This window comes from Sinocyclocheilus anshuiensis, unplaced genomic scaffold (genome assembly GCF_001515605.1).
Source record: "Sinocyclocheilus anshuiensis isolate Anshui unplaced genomic scaffold, SAMN03320099.WGS_v1.1 scaffold792, whole genome shotgun sequence".
NCBI classification, from domain to species: Eukaryota; Metazoa; Chordata; class Actinopteri; order Cypriniformes; family Cyprinidae; genus Sinocyclocheilus; species Sinocyclocheilus anshuiensis.
The window spans coordinates 13717-27021 of record NW_015558618.1 but is presented as its reverse complement, the minus strand read 5'-3'; the positions used below and the strand labels follow the sequence as shown (position 1 = coordinate 27021).

Below are 13305 nucleotides of genomic sequence, written 5' to 3'. Positions count from 1 at the left end.
CTGGCGAGCTCTTTGACGCCCTCCGTATCAATCTCCTCGGAGAAAGACAGGCGGAGCGTCACGCCCTCTTCCCGGGCGGGCGGGGGGAGTACCACAGCGCGGGCTTCCGATACCCCGAGAGCGGGCGCCGGATCTGGTGGTTAAGGAAGTAAGGAAGATCCATATGCGAAACCCACGAGCACAGCCGCCGCTCCGCCTCGGCGAAAGCGGGGCCGGCACCGCGAGGAACCCTAGTGAAGGCTCTCTCCTCAAAGAGAGCCCTCCCAAGCAGACAACAAACAAACTGTGTGTATCCCCACCCATAAAGTAACGCGGGCAGGGAGGAACACACAGACTGAACGCTGCCTGCCCTCGCCTTAGGTGTCTGGTTCTGTCTTGAGATTTCATGACAGACAACACTAAATAAGACTCACAAACAGATATCAGACTGACACACACACAGAGCGCTTGCTGAATGACAGAAAGCTGACGCCGGTTTCACCGCACGTGCTTTTATGCTTCCTGGTCGCTACGTCACCCCGCCCGTGACGTCTCGCCCATCCATTGGACTGATTACACATGTGATTCAGAGCGTGGTCACGCTGGAGGCATTCCCGTAGCGTTTCGACGCAGCATCTCGTTCCCTTCGGGGAACCATGGTTACATACGTAACCTGGAGACGTTTTCCTTTCTCTTTGGAGTGTTACAAGCTGTTCGTGAATAGATAAGATCCCTAAAGTTGCAAAGACTAAAGTCTCAAACCCAAAGATATATTCTTTATAAAAGTTAAGACTCATCCACGCCCTCCTAAAACGCCTCGTTTAAACACGCCCCCTTCCTGAAGGGGAACTTGAAATCGCATCATATGACCCCTTTAAAGGTGAAGTGTGTAATTTCAATGCACTATCCATCATTGAACAGCATTGCAAAAACAATGATTTTCAAACTATTTTTACCGAACTCTCCGCCCAAATTTGCCATTGGTTGAATTAACAAATAGCTCTGCCCCAAACTCACTGTGTCTGGTTGTGGCGTGTTTCCCATACAATAATGTAATGTACTGCTTAACCATAGTATGATGTGTTGTTGGCGAAATTAACTAGTTAGTCATTGACTAGTTAGTTTCCCCGAAACTACAGTAACTTTGTTGCACTTCTGTCATTTGAACCATGTTGGCTCAACAAATAGTGAAGTGATAACTTCTGCTACTTGATCACTTCAAAATCGAATTAATGTCAGATTATTGCTGTATATACTGTAACATGGATAGCATTTGAAGATGACTTTGCTATATTGTTCTCCATTGTTTTGCTTAATTTTTAGATGTTTGATTCAGTCAGTGGTTCCCTCTTACATCACTTGGGTCTAGAGCACATATGCGTATTATTTAAAAACCGGGCTTTCATTCTGTTTACAAACGAAAAGACGCAAAATTAAACTTGTTTATACATATGGAATGATATGTAGCTGTTATTCCATCCACACAAATTTGCGAATTTTTGTTGGAACTATGGTTTCGAAAACACAGAATCATTGAACTTTGTTGGTAATGACACGACTTGAGGTCATAATAAAAGCATTCCTAATAATGCTTTTGGGAAACGTAAACCTGGACTGGACGCTCAAACAGAGAAATGTTTTGAAAACACATCAGAGACAATTGGTATCCGACAGTTGATTTACTTACAGTTGCTACTGCATGTTAAGCATTGAATAAAAAAAAAGTGCTTTAACATTGAGAAAATGACACATTTCATCTCCAGACCAGACTATCCCCACAGGAGACACACAACACAATACTAGAAGCTATCATGTGTCTTTCTAACAGGCCCCATAGAGCTACAGAGGTGCAGGTAATGCATGACTGTGTGTGTCACCCCCCTCTGCCCCTCATAGTGTCAGCCTTTTTTAATGACTTACACTCTTAAAAATAAAGGTGCTTCACGATGCCATAGAATAACCTTTTTGTTTATATGGTTGCATAAAGAACCTTTAACATCTGAAGAACCTTTCTGTTTCACAAAAGGTTCTTTGTGGCGAAAGAAGGTTCTTCAGATTATAAAAAGGTAAGAAAGAGATGGTTCTTTAAAGAACCTTTGACTGAATGGTTTGTTGTTGAACCAAAAATGGTTCTTCTATGGCATCGCTTGAAGAACCTTTTGAAGCACCTTTATTTTTAAGAGTGTATGTGCCGGAAAGCTATTGTCTTTTCCACTGAGAAATCAAGGAAAAGGCTAAACAACCACACACACAGGCGCATAAGCCCACTGAACGGAGCTGGGAAAATATGCTCGCACCTGTGTCTTCACACCTACCATCTGAAATGTCAGTAGAGAGAGAGTTAGTTACGTATATAGAGAAGAGAGGCAGATTATATCATGGGTGACAAATGATGGAGAGAGAAACAGCAAAGGGTCGGTTTCCACAACAGCTGTGTTAACAGAGAGATCAAGGGTGACAGAATGACAGAAAGGGAAGCGAGAGAGATGTTCATTGTCGTATTTTCCGGGAGATGGCAGCTCTGCATGCAGACAGCAGGACTCCAAGCTTGCCAGGGCTTTCAACTCAGCGCAAGATTCACTTTGCATGCATGTACATGTGTGTGTGTGTGTTAGCACCCACAGTCTTGATGCTTCAAATACCACAGACTGAAATCCCACCTTCAGCGTTCCCTTCATCCTACACACATGAACAGACAAAACACAGTCACTGCTGAATGAAGTTTCACTGTAACCACACTGTTTGTGTTGAGAAGTTAGGAGGAAGTGCACATAGACAGCATGTCTTGTCCATCCAACAAATGGGTGAATCTCACAGAGAAATGCACAGATCATATTTCATCCCAATACTTTTATTTATTTATTTATTTATTTATTTTGCATTTCGAAAATGATAATTGCAAGAGAAAATATCAAAAAATTAAATAAAAAAAAAAAGTTTCTTGCAAAATACAATTTTTATTATTATTATTTTAATGTGAAATATGACTTTGACATTTATTTTTCATTTCCATGAAATTCACTCATATAGAAGACGCTGGAGTGTTTTAGGAATGGTGGAAAAGCTCTTCCTTTAAATGTTTGTTTTAATTTTTTGTTAGACTTATCCAAGATCACCATTACAAAAAAAGCACCACAACAATAGTGACACCATTTTATAGAGATGGTACGGCATGGTATTGCTACTTTGATATATACCAGTAATTGTCATATTCATATACCATGGAACTTACATGGTATTCCAAAGTACTTCAAACAGCACCATAGCATTACTTTGCTACATGTCTAAACTCCTTGATATTACCACGGTATTTTTTTTTTTTAGTGCATGAGAATAATTATTAATCTGTTAGTATAGATAGGGTAACCACTTCTAAGGAATGAAATCAACTTCCTGCAACAGAACTTAAATGAGTCATCTTTGAAGTTTACTTAACTAAACTTGTGTGTGAAGGAGAGAGGGACTACCCAGTCTTTCAACATAAAAAAAGAGTAAAACAGCTTCCTCTGGTGGTTGAGATGCAGTACAGCATCAGCATGTGGTTCTGCTGTGATCCTGCTGTGCGCCAGTCTGTCTAGAGTAAAAAAAAAAAAAAACCCCACCAAGAGTGAGTGAGCATGTGCGTTGGTGTGTGTGTGAAAGAAACAGAAACCAAAGACAGCTTTGCAAGCATCTCTCTGTTTTTCCATTGGCAGAGTGGCCGGTGGCGAACTCTTCGACAGGATTGTGGAAAAAGGATTTTACACCGAAAAGGATGCCAGTAAGCTCATCCAGCAGATCCTGGACGCTGTGAAGTACCTGCACGACATGGGCATCGTGCACAGAGACCTGAAGGTGAGACGGCAGTCGGTCTGGAGCAAAACAGGTCTGATGAAGCAGATTACAGGAGTTATTTTCAACCAAAGAGTGTCAGAAATCTATTATGAAAGTTTTAAATCTTTTCTTCCCATCCATAGAGCTTAATCATTTCATTCAGGAGTCCTTGATGGTTCTCTTGATATTAATAGTTGGGCCTTTGCCTCCAGAGACAAGGAAAGTAGTTTGAGGTAAATGGATCAATCAGTGGCCCCAGTCCCATTTTAAACTTTAGAATAAAGTCAAGATGAGGAGTTGTATGGTACTTTATGTTAATAATTGTCATTTGGGTCAGTGCCATGATCTAGTGGTTGGCTTAATCACATTGAGCCCTGTTTCTCATCTGGGAGATGTGAGTTTGAGACACCCACGCTGGCAAGTAACTATCAAATAATCACCCTGAAATTCTAAGTACACCTAGTAAAATTTTTTTATTTGAAATAGAAATCTGTTGTAATATTATAAACCTGTTTACTGTCACTTTTGATCAATTTATCTCTGCTGAATAAAAGCATTGATTTCAATCATTTAAAAAAAGTGTTGATCAGGCTAAATTCTTGCTACAGTCACTTATTATCATACGTTGACATACTTTCCAGCTAGTTACTTTCCTTCATGGTTTCTGGGGTTACAGTCTTTATGCAAAGTTTGTTTGTTTATAACAGTGCAGTGAAGTTGTTCAGTGTGATTCTTGCTCTGATTAATTACATATCTCTGCTGACACATGAATACAGAGAGAATGTCTGTGTATGTTTGGTCACCTAACCCAGTGTGACAGTAAAAGTCCATATTGCCTTTTCTGTGTGTGTGTGTGTGTGTATATAATTCTGTGTTTTTCTGTCAATATGGGGTGCTGTGTGTACATTAATGAGGAAAAAAAATTAACTTAAATGATTTTAGCAAATGGCTGCAATATAACAAAGAGTGAAAAATTGAAGGGGGTCTGAATACTTTCCGTACCCACTGTATATATATATGCCACACACAAAAGGTTCCATCACCTATTTTTGTCTCTGTTTCTAACACAGCCAGAGAACCTGCTGTACTACAGTATGGATGAAGACTCCAAAATCATGATCAGTGATTTTGGCCTGTCAAAGATTGAGGGTTCGGGTAGTGTGATGAGCACAGCATGTGGCACTCCTGGATATGTAGGTAAGACACACCTCCATATGCAAAAGTATGGTATATATCTGGATGAAACCTCAGCCTTTAGGATTTGAGCTGAATTGAAGAGGGTAATACACATAAACCAACTAAGAATATCAATGAAGTGTTCTGTCTGGACATGTGGTTCAAATCTAGGTGTAAACTCAATCTAAAATCAGTCTTTTCTTATTTTATAACATTCTTCAGGTTAACCTATGTGCCCTCATCTCTTTTTCTGATCTCTTGGAAGTTTTCAGGTGTCGTACTAGCCATAGCTTTAGAAATTGTTTATAACAGTGCAGTGAAGTTGTTCAGTGTGATTCTTGCTCTGATTAATTAGTTAATTAGCTCTGATTAACTTGCTCTGATTAATATTGGTTGAAACTGGTTCCATGGGCACCCAGTTCTAAAGAATATCGTGTATATGTGTCAGGGGGATTAGATGTGGGTTATTTATACAGAAAAAGAGAGAAAAACTGAAACTTGGTATAAGTATCTATGCCAGTTATACATGGATGACTGAAAGCAGAAGAGCAAGCAGCAACATATCCAAAAATGTATCTACAACCAGTATTCTCATCTTAACTACTCACAGTTTTTTTCACAACATTAACATTTACATAGTTGTAAAGAGAGGGATGACCCCTGAATAGGTTATTTATTTTTATCACACTATTGAGGCCTATGGAATTTGTTTCCATGAATTATATTATTTGATGATGATGATGGTCCTTTCTTGTGTTTGAGCTTAGTCTTTGGGTTTCTGGCCCAAACTAAGGCTATCGATAAATAAATTTAATTAGTAATTAATTTATCATTAACAATTTATTGTTTTAAAATGTGTATTATATTAACAAATTCATTATATGATATAACAATTAATTAATTGGCTTGAAAGGTGATTTTCTCATTTGCTCCAATGGTAGGATAATCATTACTTACTTATGGGAATTTACTGTACATATGGGTCATGTGGAATGATTAATCACACTACATTTAATTTTCAGGTTAAATTGTTGTTTATAAAGTTCTTGATTACTTACTAGAAAGGGCTGAAGTGATAAATTAAATTGATGTTTGATCCCGTTTATTCTGAACTTCAGCTCCTGAGGTTCTGGCGCAGAAGCCGTACAGTAAAGCAGTGGACTGCTGGTCAATCGGGGTCATCGCTTACATTCTGTGAGTGTGACTATTACTGCTGCTTATACATATGCATACTTACATATTTCCTTTCTCTTCTCTCTACTTCATTTAAATTCCCTAATGTACCTGAACTGATTTGTTTATCTCTTCTCAGTTTGTGTGGCTATCCACCATTTTACGATGAGAATGATGCGAAGCTCTTTGAGCAGATCCTGAAGGCAGAGTATGAGTTTGATTCACCGTACTGGGATGATATCTCTGACTCAGGTATAACAAATTGCCTGTAATATTTCCCTGAATTTGCATAAGTTTAGTGAGGTTTATTGCTGAGTTTTCATTCTTTCTTTTACCAAACACTAATGGTTGTCAAATATATTTGAAGAGTCAATGAAAATATTACTTTTATGTCTTGCAAATCTCACAGGAGAATCTCTCAGGAAACTGAGACCAAGTTATTTTCTCTGTTTCTTTATTCATTTCTCTGACTGTTCCATTGTTTCTCAATGAGATTATGGAAACAGTTCTGTCATGTTCTGAACTTTCACACTGTGGTCTTTTCTCAGCCAAAGATTTTATTGTGCATTTAATGGAAAAAGATCCCAGCCAGCGTTACACGTGCGAACAGGCTCTTCAGCACCCATGGTATGAGTTCAGATGCCACACTGAGACTAATCGTCAATGATACTGTAAATCTCACTTATAGCACTTTAATACTTTGAGTTTTTCAGTCTGTCATACAGCAATCTAAACAATTACAGCACACATACAGATATTTATTGCCATAACCATTACAGTTACCATATGTTGTGGTTTTACCATAATGTAATTTCAAACCCATATAACTTTATTTTATGGAACAAAAAAAAGAAGAGATTGCTATTTTCCATACGGTGAAAGTAAATAATGGGATGGATGCTGTAGAACTCGGAAAATGGCAAAAAAGCACCAAAACTAAGTACCACATATGATTCATATTCTGTATGAAAAAAGTATACACTGATAAACTGACGCAGCTCTCAAATCTCATTCACTGTCACATATATTCAAATACACATTAAAATATGTTGTGCTAGGCCTGTCATCAGTGATGACAAATATAATTGATTTTCACATGTGTTGTAACCAATCATGTCATATGAAGTTTGATTGTGCAGAAGTGACATTGAGGGGAAGATTTCCAGTGAATGAAATTTTGGTCAGTTCATGATACATAGTTATCATAAATGTTCTTATGACTTAAAATGTAGGGAGAAAGTAAGTCATACTGCCTTGAAGCAACATGTGAGAATAGATGGTGATAGAGCTTTGTGTTTTGGATGCAATGTGGCTTTAAAACCGCAGATTGTCTCCTCAAAAAGATATTTTGCTTTTATACAACCAGATGAGACTCTGGAAATGTATTAACAAAGGAAACTTGAATGTCTGTTTTGTACTTCAGGATCGCTGGAGACACAGCGTTGGATAAGAATATCCATGAATCTGTCAGTGCCCAAATTAAGAAGAACTTTGCCAAAAGCAAGTGGAAGGTAAATCTGTGACTATATGAGAGTGAAAGAACCTCATCTGAGAAATTAATGAAGTATTGTAGGTGAAAAGCATGGTTTCTGATTTTTAGTGGCTATCTTTCTCCTACTATCATACACAGCAAGCATTTAATGCCACAGCAGTAGTTCGTCTTTATACAGAAAAAGAGAGAAAAACTGAAACTTGGTATAAGTATCTATGCCAGTTATACATGGATGACTGAAAGCAGAAGAGCAAGCAGCAACATATCCAAAAATGTATCTACAACCAGTATTCTCATCTTAACTACTCACAGTTTTTTTCACAACATTAACATTTACATAGTTGTAAAGAGAGGGATGACCCCTGAATAGGTTATTTATTTTTATCACACTATTGAGGCCTATGGAATTTGTTTCCATGAATTATATTATTTGATGATGATGATGGTCCTTTCTTGTGTTTGAGCTTAGTCTTTGGGTTTCTGGCCCAAACTAAGGCTATCGATAAATAAATTTAATTAGTAATTAATTTATCATTAACAATTTATTGTTTTAAAATGTGTATTATATTAACAAATTCATTATATGATATAACAATTAATTAATTGGCTTGAAAGGTGATTTTCTCATTTGCTCCAATGGTAGGATAATCATTACTTACTTATGGGAATTTACTGTACATATGGGTCATGTGGAATGATTAATCACACTACATTTAATTTTCAGGTTAAATTGTTGTTTATAAAGTTCTTGATTACTTACTAGAAAGGGCTGAAGTGATAAATTAAATTGATGTTTGATCCCGTTTATTCTGAACTTCAGCTCCTGAGGTTCTGGCGCAGAAGCCGTACAGTAAAGCAGTGGACTGCTGGTCAATCGGGGTCATCGCTTACATTCTGTGAGTGTGACTATTACTGCTGCTTATACATATGCATACTTACATATTTCCTTTCTCTTCTCTCTACTTCATTTAAATTCCCTAATGTACCTGAACTGATTTGTTTATCTCTTCTCAGTTTGTGTGGCTATCCACCATTTTACGATGAGAACGATGCCAAGCTCTTTGAGCAGATCCTGAAGGCAGAGTATGAGTTTGATTCACCGTACTGGGATGATATCTCTGACTCAGGTATAACAAATTGCCTGTAATATTTCCCTGAATTTGCATAAGTTTAGTGAGGTTTATTGCTGAGTTTTCATTCTTTCTTTTACCAAACACTAATGGTTGTCAAATATATTTGAAGAGTCAATGAAAATATTACTTTTATGTCTTGCAAATCTCACAGGAGAATCTCTCAGGAAACTGAGACCAAGTTATTTTCTCTGTTTCTTTATTCATTTCTCTGACTGTTCCATTGTTTCTCAATGAGATTATGGAAACAGTTCTGTCATGTTCTGAACTTTCACACTGTGGTCTTTTCTCAGCCAAAGATTTTATTGTGCATTTAATGGAAAAAGATCCCAGCCAGCGTTACACGTGCGAACAGGCTCTTCAGCACCCATGGTATGAGTTCAGATGCCACACTGAGACTAATCGTCAATGATACTGTAAATCTCACTTATAGCACTTTAATACTTTGAGTTTTTCAGTCTGTCATACAGCAATCTAAACAATTACAGCACACATACAGATATTTATTGCCATAACCATTACAGTTACCATATGTTGTGGTTTTACCATAATGTAATTTCAAACCCATATAACTTTATTTTATGGAACAAAAAAAAGAAGAGATTGCTATTTTCCATACGGTGAAAGTAAATAATGGGATGGATGCTGTAGAACTCGGAAAATGGCAAAAAAGCACCAAAACTAAGTACCACATATGATTCATATTCTGTATGAAAAAAGTATACACTGATAAACTGACGCAGCTCTCAAATCTCATTCACTGTCACATATATTCAAATACACATTAAAATATGTTGTGCTAGGCCTGTCATCAGTGATGACAAATATAATTGATTTTCACATGTGTTGTAACCAATCATGTCATATGAAGTTTGATTGTGCAGAAGTGACATTGAGGGGAAGATTTCCAGTGAATGAAATTTTGGTCAGTTCATGATACATAGTTATCATAAATGTTCTTATGACTTAAAATGTAGGGAGAAAGTAAGTCATACTGCCTTGAAGCAACATGTGAGAATAGATGGTGATAGAGCTTTGTGTTTTGGATGCAATGTGGCTTTAAAACCGCAGATTGTCTCCTCAAAAAGATATTTTGCTTTTATACAACCAGATGAGACTCTGGAAATGTATTAACAAAGGAAACTTAAATGTCTGTTTTGTACTTCAGGATCGCTGGAGACACAGCGTTGGATAAGAATATCCATGAATCTGTCAGTGCCCAAATTAAGAAGAACTTTGCCAAAAGCAAGTGGAAGGTAAATCTGTGACTATATGAGAGTGAAAGAACCTCATCTGAGAAATTAATGAAGTATTGTAGGTGAAAAGCATGGTTTCTGATTTTTAGTGGCTATCTTTCTCTTACTATCATACACAGCAAGCATTTAATGCCACAGCAGTAGTTCGTCACATGCGCAGGCTGCAGTTGGGAACCAGTCAGGAGGGCCAAATGCAGTCCACCTTGCCCAGCCCCTGCCACGGACACCTGCTGCTGCCCGAGGGAGAAGAGGAAGAGAGCTGTCAGTATCTAAACATGCCACATTTACATTTCCCACTGTGTTTTTGCATACCCTTTCATCCAGACAGACACTACCGTTAACTGCCAGTCATACTGAAGCAAACCAAATATTTACACTGTCATAAATCTGTCTCCACATACTGTATATTTACAGTATTAGACCAACTTTTAGTCAAGCCAGGTCATATTTCACCCCATAAAATAAAAGATTAAAAAATTTTTTTTTTTGCATATTATTAGCTCTATTTATTGATTTATTTATCTGGCATTTTCCTTTTGCATTTTTTTCGACATTGTTTTTAAGTAAGAATATTTTTCCCTACGGTTTCATTACTGTAATGTAAAAAAAAATAAAAATCTAATTACTAATGTGGAAAGCCTCATGGACATTAGAGGAATACAGTAGTGAAAATCATCCTTTTTCATTTAAATCAGCATAAGTTAAATGCAGTAGAACACATACTACCATAATGTGTAAATATTTTACAATTTAAATAATATTGTTTTTTGTAAAACAAAATTGTGAAAATTTGCTTAATTTGAACAAAAATCTAAATGGTTCTAAATAGTCTTCATTTTCTTTTTCCATTCATCCATCCACTCTACAAACTGCACATCTTCTTTAGGGTAACAGAGATGCTGGTTACTCAAGGAAGACTATTTCTCAATAGTTACTCAAGGAAGACTAATCTCTCTTTCTTTCTTAGCCCTTCGGAGGGAAAATAGTGGCTGTTCTGAGGGTGTCAATGATGGGAATGACATCCAGAACTGCACCTACCATGTCCATCCTACTAGTCAGGTCTGAGTGTCAATCATCCTGCAGTAACCAATGACTGACTGTCCTGTTTTTCCACTGGAGTCCTGCCACACCCCCAGTCTGGCCAGGAATACTGAGTAGCTCCAGCATCCTGCCACTTGGAGGCACTGCACTGTAAAGAACCCAGGTGGGAATGGGGTCACTACTATTCCAATGGAAGAGTTCTGTTTAATGAGAGTTCAAAAAGAGACAAGAAGATTGCCACAGGCGCTTCATGGGTAATATATGCTATTGTGGGAGCTGGATAGAGATTGGACAGTGCTTTAACAAATTTTTTTAAAACAACACCGTCTACTTTCATTTTTCTTTTCCTGAACTAAAAGTCCTCAGGCCTGTTTCTCTTTTAATTCAAAATAAGACAGTGGCTGTTGGTATGTGACCTGGTTTAATATACATCAATTTTAGATTTGGTGACATTTTATGAGATTATGAATTTTGGCGTTAGGTTATGCAAAGATTGCCCAATTTAAATGCATTTCTTGAATGTTGAATATTGTTTCTTTTCAACTACAGTACGAACAGATTTCACATTCATGAGATTCTACATATTAGATGTGTTGCCACATCTCATTAGTTCAAGTTGCTTTGTACTTCCATAAGAAGCGCTGATTGAGTGTAAGTTACATTTTAGTTTGTTTTTGACATTTTTTAACATTTAACATCTTTTTGTACGCTAAGTCTACACAACAGATCATTCAGTCAGTATGTTTAAGAGCATCTTTCTCGCTTCAAATGTTTTCTGTGGTGCCTTCATGGATTCAGTATCAATGTTTTACTTTTTTTATTTGTTTCAACATGTTTTGATCCTTTCATTTGGGAATGTTTGAAGCTGTACATGGTAAAACGTTGCTGTTTACCTTCAAATTCGCCTACATGGCATATAAGGCTATTCTAAGCTATGCACTGTCAGTGGACGCTTTGTAAATGTCTAATGTTTAATGCTGCCATCCTGTAAATATTGCAAAGCTTTTGTTTTTTTGTACACCCCTTTCTATTACAACATTAAAAGTACTCAGGGGAGGAATTGAAATCAGAGAATTTTTATATATTAAATGGTCATTTTACAAGAAAAAAAGCTATAGGATACTGAATACACATCACTACAAGGCTGTGGTCCAAATTATTTAAATATATTTGGCAATTTGGGTTCTTTTGGAACCGGTATGAAAATAACCTCCATTAAACGACATGAATGTGTGACTTGACTCCAATTTTATTGTTTTGTTTGTTTCCATCCACTGCCATCGAAAAAAAAAACTTAGATAGAAAATCGTTTTGAAACGTTTTGAAAAAAGTCACATAATAGGAATCTCCAGATGTTTGCGGAGAAAGTTTTCCACGAGTTTGTTGGAAGATGGTGGTTTTCCGTAATGCATTGCAAGACATCTAAGCTTTTTGTTTTGTTTTGTTTTTAGTGAATATGATTATTCTGAAAACAATATGTGTTTATGCTGTTAATATGTAGTGCTAAATTCTCAAACAATACCAAAAACTGATATTGTGATAAAATGATCTTGTGAAAGTACATACAAATATCATGTAAGTCTTAGTCCTACTTGATTTGTGACAGCTGTCTCATAGTGTCTTTGCCATTTATCCATAACATTTGGAATGCTTTCTGGAAGGTTCTCATAACAACATATGCAGAACCATTCTGGTGCTGACTGACTTTCAAAGGTCTACAGAGATCTGTTTAGCAATACATAAGGAAATGTGAGGTTTTGTTCTATATCTGTATCTGCTTTCTGAATTTACTTTGCATGTGTGGTGAAGATGGATGAAATTAAAAGGGAATGTGTCGTGATTTTGCCTGCAGTGTTGCTTGTGCAGACTTCCTGTATTGATCAAGATGCCAATTTGAGATGGTGGGTCAAAGAATAAATTCAGTTGAACTGTTCAGTTTTTTCTGTGGTAGCCCTTTACATGCTGTGGCATTTTCAAAAAATAAATGTATGATTGCACAGTAATGCACAGGTGGCATTGTGTTCTCGAATGTGATCGTGGTTGCAACAGTGAAAACAATATATTGTTATGATATTGATATTGATACAGTTAGTATAATCAGAACTGATACAGTTAGTATAATCAGAACCAAAGGATGTGTGTGTATATATATATATATATATATATATATATATATATATATAATGTACACACACGCACACACACATATATATATACACACATACATACACACACACATATATAT

The 13305-nt window shown here is 36.9% G+C and overlaps 1 protein-coding gene across 4 annotated transcripts in view; it reads left to right on the top strand.

The window, feature by feature from the left end:
• Nucleotides 1-12993, top strand: part of LOC107680448 (calcium/calmodulin-dependent protein kinase type 1-like) — a 59840-nt gene extending 46847 nt beyond the window's left edge. For 3 of the 4 annotated variants that reach the window (XM_016476333.1, XM_016476332.1, XM_016476334.1), the window contains 8 exons: nucleotides 3675-3813; nucleotides 4863-4989; nucleotides 6087-6162; nucleotides 8648-8760; nucleotides 9057-9135; nucleotides 9932-10019; nucleotides 10139-10280; nucleotides 10987-12993. In XM_016476333.1, the coding sequence (XP_016331819.1) occupies nucleotides 3675-3813; nucleotides 4863-4989; nucleotides 6087-6162; nucleotides 8648-8760; nucleotides 9057-9135; nucleotides 9932-10019; nucleotides 10139-10280; nucleotides 10987-11084 (862 nt within the window). In that variant the 3' untranslated portion in view covers nucleotides 11085-12993. Of the gene's footprint in view, nucleotides 1-3674; nucleotides 3814-4862; nucleotides 4990-6086; nucleotides 6163-6280; nucleotides 6394-6689; nucleotides 6769-7564; nucleotides 7653-8647; nucleotides 8761-9056; nucleotides 9136-9931; nucleotides 10020-10138; nucleotides 10281-10986 lie in introns of all 4 variants that reach the window. The other variant, XM_016476335.1, reaches the window with a different exon arrangement.
• The last annotated feature ends 312 nt before the right edge of the window (nucleotides 12994-13305 follow it).